Source organism: Dendrobates tinctorius, unplaced genomic scaffold (genome assembly GCF_039654945.1).
Source record: "Dendrobates tinctorius isolate UK_male_01 unplaced genomic scaffold, ASM3965494v1 ptg000092l, whole genome shotgun sequence".
In the NCBI taxonomy this organism is placed as follows: domain Eukaryota; kingdom Metazoa; phylum Chordata; class Amphibia; order Anura; family Dendrobatidae; genus Dendrobates; species Dendrobates tinctorius.
The window spans coordinates 3,584,668-3,601,820 of record NW_027361760.1 but is presented as its reverse complement, the minus strand read 5'-3'; the positions used below and the strand labels follow the sequence as shown (position 1 = coordinate 3,601,820).

The 17,153-nt window shown below is 49.4% G+C and overlaps 1 protein-coding gene across 4 annotated transcripts in view; it reads right to left on the bottom strand.

The window, feature by feature from the left end:
• POLRMT (RNA polymerase mitochondrial) overlaps positions 1 to 17,153 on the bottom strand; it is an 85,113-nt gene that overhangs the window by 52,615 nt on the left and 15,345 nt on the right. For all 4 annotated transcript variants that reach the window (XM_073586287.1, XM_073586286.1, XM_073586284.1 and 1 more), the window contains exons 3-4: positions 2,513 to 3,084; positions 2,242 to 2,372 (exon numbers count right to left, since the gene is read on the bottom strand). In XM_073586287.1, coding sequence (XP_073442388.1) covers positions 2,242 to 2,372; positions 2,513 to 2,950 — 569 coding nt within the window. In that variant the 5' untranslated portion in view covers positions 2,951 to 3,084. The remainder of the gene's footprint in view (positions 1 to 2,241; positions 2,373 to 2,512; positions 3,085 to 17,153) is intronic.

The following is a 17,153-nucleotide window of genomic DNA, read 5'->3' as shown; positions in this document are numbered from 1 at the left end:
AATTCAACAATGTTTCTAAAAGGGGGTCTGTCAGCTCAAAATGACTGTTCAAACCAAACACAAGCGCCCGCAGGCATGACCGAGTAGTTCAGTGCACCTTCCCACTCACCTCTGCCCCCTTTCTTATAGTGATTCAATATAAAGATGTAAGATTTTGTCGATGCTGTCATTTTTCAAAACAAAAATCTACTAAGTTTATTTAGGGTCAGTAAAGATACAAAAATAGAAATAGTAATGGGATAAAAAGGTCTATATGAACATATGCGTTTTTGATCCTGTACTGGGATCTTCATCAGATTCTAGGCGCATGAGAGTAGTACTCAATTTCTTTGATTTGAATACAATGTTGCTGCCCAAAACATGGGTCATAGGTTGAAAAAAAGAATGTGTGTATAGGATTTATGTACTAGTAGTACATACGATTCTTATTCCCTATTTTCTAGTGGATTATTAATGGGTTGAAAAAATACTTTGGTGCACATTTCACTACCGCCTGCGGTTTCGTCAGGAAGCGTAATTCACGTCAAGTTTAAAGGGAACCTGTCACCCCCCTGGGTATTTTTACGTTAAAGAGCTATTGTGCCTGCGTGTTGCGGAGGCCCCAGACCCCGCCCCGCAGTGTGTTATGATGTATTCGCAACACGCAGGCGCAATAGCATGATGTCGACTCTCGGCTAGCGCGCACGACGCATGCCCGAGAACTCTTGTCACAGCGCAGGCGCCGGAATACTAAACAGGAGGAGGTGGCGGCGGCACACAGGGGCATGATTGACGAATGGTGGGCGACGCCCAGACACAAGACAAGGGGCATGATGGACGGATGGTAGGCGGCTGATACAGGGGGACACAGCATACCTATGAGGACCTATTTATAAAAGTTGATATTTCAGCGTTACTAGGGGTCAGAAACAGAAGAGCCAGCTTCACAGAATGCAGCCTTAGTGCTGCTGAAGGTGGCTTTTTAACTTAAAAACGCCCAGGGGGGAGGGTGAAAGGTTCCCTTTAATTACTTCCCGTAGAGATACATATTAATTCCGGCTATTCATATATGTATGTGGCCACTATGGTGTTATGGTTATGCCTGCATTTATGATTACTTAACTCTGTTCTTCTACATATTTGCCTATAGATATACACCATACATGGGATTTATGGTACTATAACTATATATAATGTAATACAATTTAAAAAAAAACTGACCATAACATACAAACTAGGTGTGAACAGGTGCCTACCTAGAGTCACCAACTCATATACAATCAAACAAATAAGGCAGCACTCTGAAGGGCAATAGAATGCAAATATGAAATATTGAACTGCATTTCTACACTAGAAATATGAAAAATTGAGAAAGCTTAGCACATAAATTGGCCAATTCATGTGTACCTGAATGCTATGGCGATCATACCTCTAAACGTGCTCCCTGACTCATATCTGTTGCACTATAGACCATTTTACCTTTATATTTTCTAACTGCAGAATATCCACCACGTGGCATTATTTAAAGGGAATCTGTCACCCATTTTTAGTGATATCATGTAAAGATAACATTCAATTCTGCGTCACAAAAGGATTGTATTAGTACTTTTGATCCCCCCTGACCAGTGCTTATTATCCTGGAACCTGAGAAAGAAAATCATCTACTGAACGCACTGCTCAGACCTTTTCTCAGGTATCCGGTGTCCAGGAAGAGAGTCTCTGGCATGTGAAGACTTCTGGGTCATAGACGGCAGAGAAAAATACTCGCGCATGTGCAGTAGTGATTATATGCTTTGCACACAGTTAGGCAAAGCATGCTGCGCAAGTGCGAGCGACCTTATCAATGCGCAGGCGCAAAAACACAACGGCATCTGTGATATTCACAGATGAAATTACGTCCAGCAAGCCAAGGTGGGGGGGGGAGAATAAGCCACGCCCATCGGACCGGATCGTGACAATTTATATACATCGGAAGAGTGATTAAAAAGGTATTTATGCATCAAAGATGCGGGGTCAGGGGGGATTAAAAGTACTAATATAATCCTTTTGTGACAGCTCTGGGTTTACAGTAGCAATAGGAGAACGGGCCATAAGTGAGAAAACTATATGGGAAGGTACAATGAACTGTTCGGACATTTTATGCTAACGACTACCTGTAGTAATTGGCTATAAGGAAATATGACATGCCAGTCTATCGAGACATGGAGGCTTTTAGACCACAATCAGAGCATTAGAATGAATTCAGATTTAGATTATTTTTACCTCTGAATGGCTTTTTGGTTGGACACAGTTCGGCCCATAGCCTCAAGCGCAGCAGCATAGGATCCCAAATTTGGCTTCAGAGAAGCTTCCTGTAACATTACAAATAAGCGCCCAACTTGAGAAAGTGAGGCCTGTTGAGGTAAAAAAAAAAAAAAAGGAATAAATGTTCTCCTCAGTGCTTTAACGTCACAGCTCAGGACTCCTCTGTCCCCATTATCAGCCAGCCTCTAGATTCTTGCCCTCCCGTTTCCTGCTCCTTTCCGACTGTTACCTTCTTGGCCCAGGCCTTCATTAGCAGGTTGTACATGGAAATGTTCAGCAGACCTCTCCTTGAGACATGCTGGTGATAAAACTGTAAGCAGCTCTGGGCTCTGCTCATTTCTCCCAGGAATATGCAGGTCTCCAAGTAACAGTGAATGTTTTGCTGGACTCCTCCATGACGGTTTCCTTCCTTGTCCTCCAGTAAGAGCCCATTAATCTGAATCATAGCCTTGTCTGCTATCTCCAGGTCTTCGTTGTCTGGTGCATGCCATGCAGGTAATGGATGCGGCTCCTCACTGTGTTTCTGCAGCTTCTTGGCACTTTTTGTTTGCTTCCCTTGCGTCTTGTTGGCCTCCCTCTGGGCTGAAGACATGCTGGTACGCTCCACACCGTTCAATGCTTTCTGCTTCTGATGTTTAGCAATCTGCTCATTTTTTAGCTTTTCCATCCAACGTTTTGGAGTCTGAACTGTTTCCTGATTTTCATCCACGTTCCCTAACTCTTCGTGTGGATGCAGCTTCTTGTTTTCACATGCAGGCAAATGCTCATCTGCTTGCAGCTGTTGCACTCGAGTCTGCAGAACTTAAAAGAAACAGACATGTAAGTAAGGAGAAGTGGACGAGACATACTGGCCGAAACAAGGAACAACGTCTTCGCATAGAGGAAAACCCTCCTATATGTGTCATCGTTTGTGCTTATTGTCGGCTGGTAGAGATGCACTGTGCCGACAAACAGACCACTGCACACATAATGGAGGGGAACCGATAACACAAACAATTTCTCCTAGCAAAGCCTCGCTACATTACAACATTTACAAATAAATTATATATATATATATATATACATACACACACATATACACACATACACATACAGTGCAGACCAAAAGTTTGGACACACCTTCTCATTCAAAGAGTTTTCTATATTTTCATGACTATGGTAATTGTAGAGTCACTCTGAAGGCATCAAAACTATGAATTAACACATGTGGAATTATATAACAAAAAGTGTGAAACAACTAAAAATACTGTATGTTTTATATTCTAGGTTCTTCAAAGTAGCCACCTTTTGCTTTGATTACTGCTTTGCACACTCTTGGCATTCTCTTGATGAGCTTCAAGAGGTAGTCACCGGAAATGGTTTTCACGTCACAGGTGTGCACTGTCAGGTTTAATAAGTGGGATTTCTTGTCTTATAAATGGGGTTGGGACCATCAGTTGTGTTATGCAGAATTTGTATTATGGCAAGAAAAAAGCAGCTAAGTAAAGAAAAACGAGTGGCCATCATTACTTTAAGAAATGAAGGTCAGTCAGTCCGAAAAATTGGGAAAACTTTGAAAGTGTCCCCAAGTGCAGTGGCAAAAACCATCAAGCGCTACAAAGAAACTGGCTCACATGAGGACCGCTCCAGGAAAGGAAGACCCAGAGTCACCTCTGCTGCGGAGGATAAGTTCATCCGAGTCACCAGCCTCAGAAATCGTAGGTTAACAGCAGCTCAGAATAGAGACCAGGTCAATGCCACACAGAGTTCTAGCAGCAGACACATCTCTACAACAACTGTTAAGAGGAGACTTTGTGCAGCAGGCCTTCATGGTCAAATAGCTGCTAGGAAACCACTGCTAAGGACAGGCAACAAGCAGAAGAGATTTGTTTGGGCAGAAGAACACAAGGAATGGACATTAGACCAGTGGAAATCTGTGCTTTGGTCTGATGAGTCCAAATTTGAGGAGAGTGATGGGGTGAGACGCCAGATGACCGGGCCTCCACAGTCACCAGACCTGAACCCAATCGAGATGGCTTGGGGTAAGCTGGACCGCAGAGTGAAGGCAAAAGGGCCAACAAGTGCTAAGCATCTCTTGGAACTCCTTAAAAACTGTTGGAAGACCATTTCCGGTGACTACCTCTTGAAGCTCTTGATGGCAGGCGCATACCGGAATCTGCAATGCTGCAAAGTCATTCATTTTTTTTTCATCACTGTGATAAACTCTCAAGGTGATCAAAATAAAAAAAAAGTAAATCGCCGCCCCCCTTATCACCTCCATAGGCAGGCACAAATTATAACATAAAGAAAATATTTTTATTTTTCCATTAGGGTAAGAATTAGGGTTAGGGTTGGAATTAGGGTTAAGGGTAGGTTGGGATTAGGGTTAGGCTTGTGGTTAGGGATAGAGTTGGGATTAGGGTTAGGGGTGTGTTGGGGTTAGGGTTGTGGCTAGGGTTATGATTAGGGTTAGGGGTGTGTTGGGGATAGGGTTGGAGTTAGAATTGAGGGGTTTCCACTATTTAGGCACAACACGGGGTCTCCAAACACAACATGGCGCCACCATTTATTCCAGCCAATTTTGCGTTCAAAAAGTCAAACAGTGCTCCCTCCATTCCGAGCCCCGACATGTACCCAAACAAAGGTTTACCCCCACATATGGGGTATCAGCGTATTCAGGAAAAATTGCACAAAAACTTTGGGGATCTATTTTCTCCTGTTACCCTTGGGAAAATAAAAAATTGGGGGCTAAAAAAATTATTTTAGTGGAAAAAAAATGATTTTTTATTTTCACGGCTCTGCGCTATAAACTTCTGTGAAGCACTTGGGGGTTCAAAGTGAGCTGCTCACCACACATCTAGATAAGTTGCTTGGGAGATCTAGTTTTCAAAATAGGGTCACTTGTGGGGGTTTCCACTGTTTAGGCACATCAGGGGCTCTGCAAACGTAACATGACGCCCGCAGACCATTCCATCAAGTTGGCATTTCAAATCATCACTACTTCCCTTCCAAGCCCCGACGTGTGCCCAAACAGTGGTCCCCCCACATATGGGGTACCAGTGTACTCAGGACAAACTGGACAACAACTTTATGGGTCCAATTTCTCCTGTTACCATTGTAAAAATAAAAAATAGTCTAAAAAACATTTTTTGAGGAAAGAAGCACCTGGGGGTTCAAAGTGATCACTGTGCATCAAGATAAGTTCCATAGGGGGTCTAGATTCAAAAATGGGGTCATTTGTGGGGGAGCTCCAAAGTTTAGGCACACAGGGGCTCTCCAAACATGACATGGTGTCCACTAACAATTGGAGCTAATTTTCCTTTCAAAAAGTCAAATGACGCTCCTTCCCTTCTGAGCCCTGCCTTGCGCCCAAACCGTGGTTCACCCCCACATATGGGGTACCAGCATACTCAGGACAAACTGGACAACAACTTTTGGGGTCCAATTTATCCTGTTACCCTAGGGAAAATAAAAAATAGCGGGCCAAAAAATAATTTTTGAGGAAAAAAAATGATTTTTTATTTTCATGGCTCTGCGTTTATAAACTTCTGTGAAGCACTTGGGGGTTCAAAGTGCTCACTACACATATAGATAAGCTCCTTGGGGGTTATAGTTTCCAAAATGGGGTCACTTATGGGGGGTTTCTACCGTTTAGTCACATCAGGGGCTCTGCAAACGCAACATGACGCCCGCAGAACATTCCATCAAAGTCTGCATTCCAAAATAGCATTCCACGTATTGCCGACTTCGGCTCATACCCTTCTTCTTGGCCTTCCTTGGTTACGAACTCACGGGCCGACCCTGGACTGGCAATCCGGAGATATACTCCGTTGGGGACTGTTCAGTCAAAAGAGTTGCCTGCTGTCCGTTCCTCTGAAGAACCCCGCTTGCTCGTCTTTGGCGGTTACAGGTCCGCCATCCATTAACCGGTCTGTGACGCGTGACATTGTCGAGAAGGGGGCTGAGAGTCAGTCTCCACATCTGTCAAGAAACCGGTCTGTGACGTGTGACATAGTCGAGGAGGGGGCTGAGAGTCAGTCTCCATATCAGTCAAGCAACCGGTCTGAGACGTGTGACATTGTCGAGAAGGGGGCTGAGAATCAGTTTCCACATCTGTCAAGTAACCGGTCCAAGGTAATTACCGTGGCTTCCGTCAAGTTGACATCCCAGCGCCCGGAGGAGACCTTAGTGTCTAAAGGTAACTGTAAAGGTGTGTTATCCTGGGGACATTCTTCTCCGGTTGCCGGCCATGTTGGTATCAAGAAGACACTCTCGTTTATCCCACTACTACTGGTGGCTGTCTATTGCTCAGGATGTTAAAGACTTTGGAGGCAGCTTGTCCGCTCGGTGCCAAGAAGGAAGTTCCCAAGCAACCATCCTCCGACAGCTCGCCTCTTAAGGCTGAATTAACTTCCAGTAATCGCACCACCGCTTCGGCCTCCAAGCATGTCGGTGTGCCTCTGCCGGTTCGTTCTGTCATGGGTACACCTGCCTCTGACTCTCCGTCCGTGGAGTCCTCCAGGGTATGGCAGGAGACCAAATTTTCTCGTTGTGAGACTCTGGATCTGATTAGTCCACATGCAGTTAGGAAGCGTCTGGATCCCGCTCCTAGTGTCAAGGTGCTATTTTCCAGTTCTAGAGAGCGGGGGCATAAAGGAGGGGGTACTGTCATGCCGCGCTCACCAGGAGGCGGGGCTTCGGTCCCGACGTCACTCCCTCCGGTCCGGCGGTCCCTCCGGGGCCTCCGTCGGGTGCGCACGCGCAGCTCTTGTCCTAGGGGCTCCTTCTCCATGTCACGTTTGTGCTTGCACGCTCCTGTCAGTGCTGTCTCCGGGTCAGTCTCCTCTATGGTAATGGAGGAACTGACCCGGAAGCTGTAGTGGTCATGTGCTTTCTGGCTAGGATCTGACCCGGAACCTGTCTTGGTCATGTGCTATATCAGGCCATCCTCCCCTATGGGAGGTGCCTGATTATTGTTGTGCTTCCTGGCTGGGTCTCCTTAGTCCCAGTCAGGCCAGGCCGTGCGCTGTTCTCAGGTCCTCTGATCTGTCTGGCATTTTATTGTGCTCCTAGCACTTGCTCTGAACTTTTACGTTGCTTCATGCTCAGTAGTGCCTCTTGGCACACTCTAGTATCCTGTCTCTGTCTCTTGCTCTGTCGTACCTCCTGGTACTCTCTGTCCCTGTGCTCTGTAACACCTGCTGGCACGACTGCTGCTCCATTCAGTACTCTGTCGTGCTCCAGGCACGCGTCCTGCTTTGTTTACCTCCGGACGTATTACTCGCTATACATGCTCACAGCTACCTGTTTCGCACTATCTGTAGTTTGCGCACTTCCGTGTACACTCCTTGTGTTCCTGATACCCAATTCCCATACACCCATCCGTGCCTCCTGTGAGCCGCCCCTCTTGGTACCGGCTGTCGCAGTTCTGACCACTGCGGTCCTGTCCCTAACGATCCCTGTACAGGGGTCGGTCATCACCTGGCGTGCTCGGCCCAGGGGATCCAGATCCGCGACCCAGAGGGTCCACTCTTAGACGTTGTCTGCTCCTGAAACGTCACACAAGGCATCAAGATAAACACTATGAAAATAAGTGAAATAGAAATATACACAAAATGATATCCACATAGCATATCATACCATCACAACCTCTCCCCCCCATAATAAGTGAGCACGCTATGAGGTCTACACAGACCTCTGGCCTGCTCACTTTAGTCCACATTGCTCAGTTATTTATAGTTCCTTGTACAGTGGCAGGGGTAGGTCGGCCTGGGGAGCCTATGGTTCTTCTTGTCGAGACAGACCATAAGCGTTCTGGTGTTGGCTTCCCCGCTTGTATTGGATGGAGAAGCTGTAGGGTTGCAAGGAAAAGCTCCACCGCAGCAATCTTCCATTGTCCCCCGATACGCGGTTCAGCCATGTGAGGGGGTTGTGGTCTGTAACAATTGTAAAGTCTCTGGCATACAAGTATGGCCGCAATTTTTTTAGCGTCCATACGATGGCAAGGCACTCCTTTTCAATAGTGGCATAGGCAAGTTCCCGATCCAGTAGTTTCCGACTGGCAAAAGCAACAGGATGTTCTTCTCCGGCGGCGTTCACTTGGCTAAGTACTGCCCCAATCCCAAAGGTGGATGCATCTGTCTGCACGAGGAACCTGCGTTTATAATCCGGGGCAGCCAAGACAGGAGCAGTGACGAGGGCAGTCTAACGCTGAAAAGGCATCCTCGCATGCCGTCCTCCTTGTCACATTCCTAGGCATGTTCTTGCGGGTCAGGTCGGTTAGGGGCTTGGCCAAGGTGCTGAAGTTAGAAACAAATTTGCGATAGTAACCAGCAGTTCCTAAAAATGCAAGTACCTGTTTTTTAGTCTGGGGTCTACACCAGTTGCTAATGGCTTCCACCTTGGCAGGCTCAGGCCTTAGGGTCCCACCCCCTACTCTATGCCCGAGGTACTGCACCTCAGCCATCCCTATTTGGCACTTATCAGGGCAAATGGTCAGTCCTGCAGTAAGGATACAGTCTAGCACTATGCCCAAGTGTTTAAGATGTTCCTCCCAGGTTGTGCTAAAAATGGCAATGTCGTCTAAGTAAGCACAGGCAAAGTCCTGACATTGTTGTAACAGTCGATCCACCAGTCTCTGGAAAGTAGCGGGGGCAGTTTTCATCCCAAAGGGCATTCCCAGGAACTCAAAAAGCCCAAATGGAGTAATGAAGGCCGAGCGCTCCCGAGCGTCCTCCGTTAGGGGTATCTGCCAGTACTCCTTGCTCAAGTCTAACGTGGTCACAAATTGGGCACTGGCCAGACGGTCCAATAGATCATCAATCCTGGGTATGGGATAAGCATCACTCTTGGTGGGATCATTTAATCGTCTGTAATCAACGCAGAATCGTGTTGTACCATCCTTCTTGGGGACCAGGACAACAGGAGAGGCCCAAGAACTGTGAGATGGCTGAATAACTCACAGTCGTTTCATCTCCTCCAGTTCGTTCTTTATCATGCCTTGAACAGCCTCTGGAACCCGGTAGGCAGCCTGCTGGATGGGGCGTTTCCACATGGTGGCTGGTGAGAGTAGTCTTCCCCGGCTTTGAGGAGAAAGCAGCAGCCCTCGGCCTTAGTACGGCGACAATATCGTCCTTTTGTAGATCCGATAAATGGGAGCCCAGGGGCACTTGTTCCAGTGATCCTCTCGCTTGGGCAACCTGGAGGAGATCGGAGAGATACTCGTCGTCGGCGGTATCACTAGGGGGGGAGGCAGACAGCTAGAACAGGCAGAGATCGGTCGTGGTAGTCTTTCAGCATGTTAATGTGCACGGTTTTCTGTCGTCGACCACTAGAGTCCAGGACAATAACAGTGTCATTAATTTTCTTGACAACCTGATAAGCGCCTTCCCACACTGCTTGAAGCTTGTTGGCAGGGGAAGCAGTAATCATGAGCACTTGTCCTTCCATAACTTCCAGGTTCCTGGCATTACAGTCATACCAGGTTTTTTGTCTGGACTGGGCCATTCGCTGATTCTTTAGCGAAGGTAGCTAGCTGGGCGAGACGGTCTCTGAACTCTAGAACATAGGGAATGATGGGCATTCCGGTGTCTGAGATGTCTCCCTCCAAATGTTCTTTCAGAAGAGTGAGAGGCCCACGGACCTTCCGGCTAAACAGTAGTTCGAAGGGAGAGAACCCTGTGGACTCTTGGGGAACCTCCCGATAGGCGAAGAGGAGATGTGGCAGGTACTTTTCCCAGTGTTTTTCAACGTCAACAAAAGCCATCAGCATATTTTTTAGGGTTCCATTAAAGCGTTCACATAGTCCGTTGGTCTGCGGGTAGTATGGGGTGGTGCGAATGGCTCGAACACCACAGGTATGCCATAGGGACTGGACCACATCTGACGAACTGAGTGCCTTGATCTGATAATATTTCACTAGGAAACCCTACCTGGGTAAAGATGGTAACAAGGGCCTCAGCTACCTTTACTGCTGTAATACTGGACAGGACCACAGCTTCAGGATACCTAGTGGCATAGTCCACCACGGTGAGGATATATTTTTTCCCCGACCGGCTGGGGTGGGCCAGAGGACCTATGATGTCGACAGCTGCACGTTGAAATGGTTCCTCAATTATGGGCAGGGATTGCAGGGGTACCTTATGTCGAGCTCCTGGATGCCGCATTCGCTGGCACACATCGCAGGTGCGGCAATAATGGGCTACCGACTGCGAGACACTCGGCCAGTAAAAACTTTGGGTGAGCCTCTTTTCAGTCCTTTTTCTCCCTTGATGCCCAGCCAAAGGGATGTCATGGGCCAGTTGGAGTAGCTGTGCCCTGTACTTCTGAGGGACAATGAGTTGCCTGGTCGTTGCGTCAGGGTTGCCCTGGTCACTGCCCTTTGTTACACGATAATACAGTCCCGTTTTCTCGAGTGAAGCCATCCCCATTATCTCCCATGTGCCCAGTTTCTGCCTTTCGCCTAAGGGCTGCTAAGGTAGTGTCACCCTCTATTTCTCTCCTAAACTCCTCTCTATCCCAAGACTCTCCCAATGTAGAAGCAGCGAACGTATCGCTTACCGACTCTGATGCGGTTCGTGGTGGTTGCTCAATGGTGAGGTCCGGATGATGTAGTGCTTGAAGGGCCTGTAGTCGGGTGACTGCTCCCACCAATTGGCACTGTAACTCCCCAATGTCGTTACCAAGGAGGATATCTGCAGGAAGTCCTCCCATAACTCCAATCCAACACAGTTTTCTCCACAACCATAATCCAAACGCACAGAAGCTGGCTGTATATATTTGCGGGCACCCCCCGCCAGGACAATGGGAATTCCCGGACCCTGGTAAATTGCCTCGGGTTGAACCACACGGGGGTCAGCGATAGTCAAGAATGCCCCCGTGTCTCTAAATCCTGACACTTTGTATCCATCAATTAAGACATCCTGCAGGTGGCGTTGCCGCTGCTCTGAGTAGCTAAAGGACAGAAGCCGGAGTCCGTACACTCCAGGAGGAGTATCTATGGTGCCGTGGTCGGTGGTCCACTCTGGTGGGGATGGTGGTAGCTCTTCCTTAGGCGGGGTGGAGTGCACAAGATGCAATGGACGAGGAGGGGCTGCGTGGGGCTCCCTCCGAATCCTGGAGGGACAGCCAGACTGCAAATGTCCAGGTTGCCCACACCCATAACACCTCCTCTCTGTGACACCCCCAGGTCGTGGTCGGAACTGTTGGGGCCTAGGATTGTGAGGCGTGATTGCCATCGGCTTGCGACTAGGTGGAAGGGCAGATATAACTGGAGGGGGACGGGGCGCGGGAGCAGGCCGTGGTTCATTGTCCAGAAGCCTCCTCCATTGCGGCCGGATAGTAAGGGCTTCATCGGCCAGGCTGCAGCTCTCTCCAAGGTACACGGCGTGCGCTCCCGGACCCATTCCCGTACCTCTGCAGGACACTTGGCAAGAAATTGTTCTATAAGGAACGCCTGTGTAACATCTTCCATAGTAAAGGAGTTTTCTGCTTCCAGCCATCTCCAACATGCCTGGGACATCTTATGTGCATACATCCCAAACGATCCCCCCGTGGTGCATGGGAGGTCTCGGAACTTGACCCTATATGAGTGTTATAATCCCGATTCCGCGGTGCGTCAATGGTTCAGTAAGCCTCCGCCATAGTTCCGTTCAGGAGCCCCACTAACAAACGCATCCAGCTAGAGTGGGGCACCTCCATCACAGCACACTACTGCTCAAAGTCCTTGAAGAACCCATCGAAGCCTCATCAAATGGCTTAAACTCTGTCCGGGTGATCCGTACAGGCTCCTGGATTGTAGGGGTTACACTCCACATTGCGCTACTCCCTCTTTCAAGCTCCATTGCTTCCTGTCTCCGCTGTCCCGGCGGGCAGCCTCCTCCTTGTAATCCTGAGAGACGCCGGGGCCCAGAACCGCCATCTCTTCTTACCACACCAACCAATGGTTTTTTTGGATGGGGATCCCTGTCTCCAGTGCTCGTCCTTCAGAGATCTGGGAGGAGGTGGTCAGGCTAGCACCCACCAGTAGGTCAATTAAGGAATCTTTAGTCAGTCCCTGGTAGTTCAGGCCCAGGTCTCTGGCTCTCTCCTGTAAACTGGATACAGTCCAATTTCTGTATTCACTCTGTGGGTGGTTCTCCATTGGGTTACGCTCTGTTGATCCCACTGCTGCCACCAGTTGTCACAGGGTCCTTCTCTCTGAAGTGCAGTCTTTACACCATCCTCTCCGCACAGGAACTCAATTGACCAGCCTCTGTCCTCCATCCTTGTATCCAGAGGTAGTCAAACATGTTGGGGCGGTTTCCAGGCCTCCCAGAGGAGAACAAAGGAGCCTTGGGGATTAATGCACTACAGGGGGTCATCAAGAGACAGATACAGTCAGGCTGTAGACTTACAAGGCATCACGAAAAACACTATGAAAATAAGTGAAATAGAAATATACACAAAATGATATCCACATAACATATCATACCATCACAATACTGTTTTCTCTCTCCCCCCATAGTTACTGCTATCCTGAGAATTGGCGGTAGTCCACGTGTATGGGGACGTGGTAGTACGCGACTTTTAGGTCGAGTACAGTCATGTAACAGGACGGAAAAAGCATTTTCACTGCCGATTTTATTGATTCCATTTTGAATGGGTGGATTATCAGGCACTCGTTTAATTCTTTCAGGTTTATTATTGTCCTGAATGTCCCATCTGGCTTCCTCCTTAGGAAGATAAGGGAATAGAAGCCTTCTCTTTCTTGGCGAGGGACCTCTTGCAATACTGATTTCTCCTCCAGGGTCTGAATCTCTGGATGAATCGTGGCTTGTTCTTCCGACGACTGCCTCTGTGGGGTCACTACGAAAGAGGGTTTGGGTGAGGTGTGAAAATTTAAATTGAGGCCTGTTTTTATGATGTTTAAGATCCATTGACTGTTTTATATGTTTTCCCAAGTTGGGAAGAAGAGGGCCAATCTTCCTCCTACCTGGGAGACACCTTCATTGGGATGGCTTCTTGTCTGCTAGTTTTCCAAACATGAAGCCCTTTCCTTTGCCTCTTCTATCTTCCCACTTGTCCTGGGAGTTTTTAGGTGGCTTCCCCGGATATATTTCCTGCTCTGAAAATGCTTGAAGGGGAAATTGGATGGGTTAGGGCAGGTGTGGGGAACGTCCGGCCCGCCATATCATTTGTTCAGACACGCAGCCGCTCCAGAGCTGCGATCGGGTACCTAGCTGCAGGAGCCAGAAGAGCAATCATGCCCTGCTTCCTAGCCCCGCCCGCTGGATACCGCGCACTGATACATGCACGCACTGACGGGGACTGAGCACACCCCGCTGGACACCAGCGGCCCCCGCACACTGATACTAATGAAGAGGACGAGTAACCACGCGCCAGAGTGTGAGCTGCGCTAGACTGGTCTTCGTCCTGCCTCCCCGGCCTGCCTTCTTCATCACCCCGGTCACCGATGCAGTGGTGACCGTGTGCTGCTGTGTGTGCGGTGCGGGGCCTGGGGGCCATCCAGGAGTCACTGTGTTCAACACCAGGTCAGTATGTGCTACCTAATGGGGACCTGTGCTGCCTAATGGTGACATTTGCCTGCCTATTGGGGACATTTGCCTGCCTATTGTGGACATTTACCTGCCTAATGGGGACCTGTGCTGCCTAACAGTGACATTTGCCTGCCTATTGGGAACCTCAGAAATTTAGTTTTCGTCGCCTCAGCTGCATGATTTATGGCTGCTGGACAGCCTGAATACATGTGAGGAATGCCTGTTTGTTAAGGAATCCCCACATGTATTCAGGCTGACCAGCAGCTGCAAATCATGCAAATGCGTCGACAAACTAAATCTCCGAGCACGCCAAAATACTCAGAGGACACCCGAGCAACGAGTATACTCGCTCATCATTATTAATAATTTTAGGCGGCCCTCGAACGCGATTATAAAATTATAAATGGCCCTCAGCAGAAAAAAGGTTCCCCACCCCTGGGTTAGGGAAAGACTTCTTTTTATCCCACGCTTTGTCGAGTATATCATCTAGCGTAGGTCCGAAAAGGAATTCACCTTCACAGGGAATGGAGCAAAATTTTGTTTTTGTTTGCAGGTCTCCCGTCCAGCACTTGAGCCTTAGGGCCCTTCTAGCTGCGTTCGAGAATGAGGCTGCCCTGGCTGCTAGCCTGATTAAATCTGCAGATGCGTCCGCTAAAAAGGCCGCCGCCGGCTGCCTCCCAGGAACGTATCCGCTTTTTTGTCCATGGGATCTTTCAGTGTCCCCATGTCCTCAAACGGCAGAGAGAATTTTTTTGAGGCTTTTGCAATGGCTACGTCCACCTTTGGTGCTTTATCCCGAAATGAACAGCTTGGGTCTTCGAAGGGATATTTTCTTTTGCGGGCTAGGAGGCGTCATTTCTCCAGTCTTTTCCACTCCCTCAGTATTAGCGCCTGAATTTTATCCTTCATCGGGAATGACCTCCTTTTCTTCTGCTCTAACCCGCTGAACATGGCATCCTGAATGGTCCTTTTGGGCCTGGTGTCTTCTAGTCCCATAGTGTTTCTGATTGCCTTTATTAAATTATCCATTTCCTCTATAGGGAAACAGCTACAACCCCCCTCAGCAGAGGACGAGGAGTCGGATGACGGGCTGTCTGTGTCTGATGCAGAAGATTCGCTTTCCCTATCGCTGTGATCTGACTCGGGATCCCTGCTTTTAGGCTTTCTATGCTTTTTACTTCCCCCCCTGGAGGGATTTGAGGCTGTTCTCTACTTGGTGTTTAATTAGGTTTCTAAGGTCAGAGGTGAAACCTGGGGATTCCTTGCATATAGTGGTGCTCAATGCAGGATTGGCAGAGCTTTTTCCCCCACCCTGCGGGAAGCTCCTCTTTACGAAGTGGGCAAATCTTGTGGTTGGCCTTTTGCGTGCACTTCTTCCCCTATAAGAGAAGGATGACAGGCCCTAGTTAAAGCATGTACATTCACGTAGCTCACTCACCCACAGGATGTCATGTCGCCGTCAGACACAGGGACTGCTGTTCCTGCCTCGGCCACTGGGAGGCACCGGACTGTCACGTCGCCGTCAGACTCGAGGACTGCTGTTCCTGCCTCGGCCACTAGGAGGCGCCGTGGTTCGCCCGTGGGTGGTGGTGACAGAGAAGGGGCTCCTGCGCAGGCATCTGGTGGGCGCAGGCTCCGCTGCTCTGTCAGTCATGAAGGTGTTGGTGCATCACCATCTGGCCTGGTCCTAGGGGCGGTCCAAATGATGTCATCAGACTGTGAGCCTGTGAGGGATAGCCTGATCCTTCAAATACCTTGGAGCCTGTCTTGCAGGCCGCCAGATATAGTCTTGGTTTCCCCAGTGTGCTAGTGTGTTATTTGCTATTGCTGACTCTGACCTTAGCCTGGATTTTGACTCTGATACTGCCTGCTGATTTTGTACCTCTGTTGCCCTCCTGATTTAAGACTCTGACCTTGGCCTGGATTTCGACTCTGCTACTGTCTGCCGATTTTGTACCTCTGACGCCCGCCTGGTTTAGACCTGGACTCCTGACTACTCCTTAGGTTCCATTAATTTATCCCTTTCTGGCGACCGTCCTGCTCTGGTCTACTGCTCCTATACAGACAGCTACCTCCTGGGCTCTGCTGTAATTCCAGATCTCGGTATAGGGTCTCGGGGTTGCTCGGGGTGCTGTCTCAACTGCAGTCCAGACTCGCACCAGACAGTCGTCACACCGGACCGAAGAAGGATACCGAGTTTGAAGGGGCTCCTGGATCTGCAAGCGGCTTGTCTTTTGGGACCCCTGTCCCAACGGACACCTTGCTGCGTCGGGACTCCAAGCGTCGCTGTGAATGGTTCCCCGTGGGATCCTTCTTGCGGTGCCTTTGCGGCGATCGCCGCGGTTGCTGCTGGGGTCCTGCGTCATAGGACATGTCAAGCAGCTGCTGCTCTTCCTGTGGCTTCGAACTCATGTTGTCAGGAACAGCTCGGCGCTGTGCTTCTTGCACCCTTTAGCCGAGCAGCTGGCATTTTTTTTTCTCTCTCTTCCCCCCGCTCAGGGCGCTCAGTGACGGCTCCCAGATATGCCTTGCGCTACTCTACGTGACCCGGTGGTGCTCCGCCCCGCACATGCGCACTGCCGCCGTCCCGACTCCCAGCAATGCCTTGCACCGCGCTGGCATGTCTCTGCTGGTGCTGCGGGCACGCCCGGCGCCCGCTGGCCTCTGGTACCTGCCCCAGGCAGCCATACTGGTTTCGGGCCCGTTTCTGAGGGGGGACGCTATCTTCAGGAGAGGCGGTCTTCTAGAGCACTTCTGCCGCCTCTCCCCCCCGCACACCCTGGAGGCCCGCTGATCCCAGCGGTGGTGCCTTGGGTAACCGCCTCAGCTGGGACAGGGTGCTCCCGCTGTCATCCTCCAGACTGGTCAGCCCCGGCATCGAGACGACCGGTAAGTCTGTAGGTTCCCTATGGGGACAGGAAACCAACTGATGCGGGAGAGAGGTAACGCCTTTTTATCTGTAGGTTTCCTGTCCCCGTGGGGGTGGATCCCCTCTCTCCGTGGTGCCGTCATGGGGGAAAGAGTTTGAATAAATATGCAAATGAGGCTAAAGATGTTAAGCTTCTGTCACTCCAGCTCGCTGTAGATCTCAAGCCTCTGTCACTCCATATCTGTGAGGCTGTACATCTTAAGCCTCGGTCACTCCATATCTGTGAGGCTGTACATCTTAAGCCTTTGTCACTGTAGATCATCAGCCTCTGTCACTCCATATCTATGAGGCTGTATAGCTTAACCCCTTTACCCCCAAGGGTGGTTTGCACGTTAATGACCGGGCCAATTTTTACAATTCTGACCACGGTCTCTTTATGAGGTATTAACTCTGAAACGCTTCCATGGATCCCGGTGATTCTGACA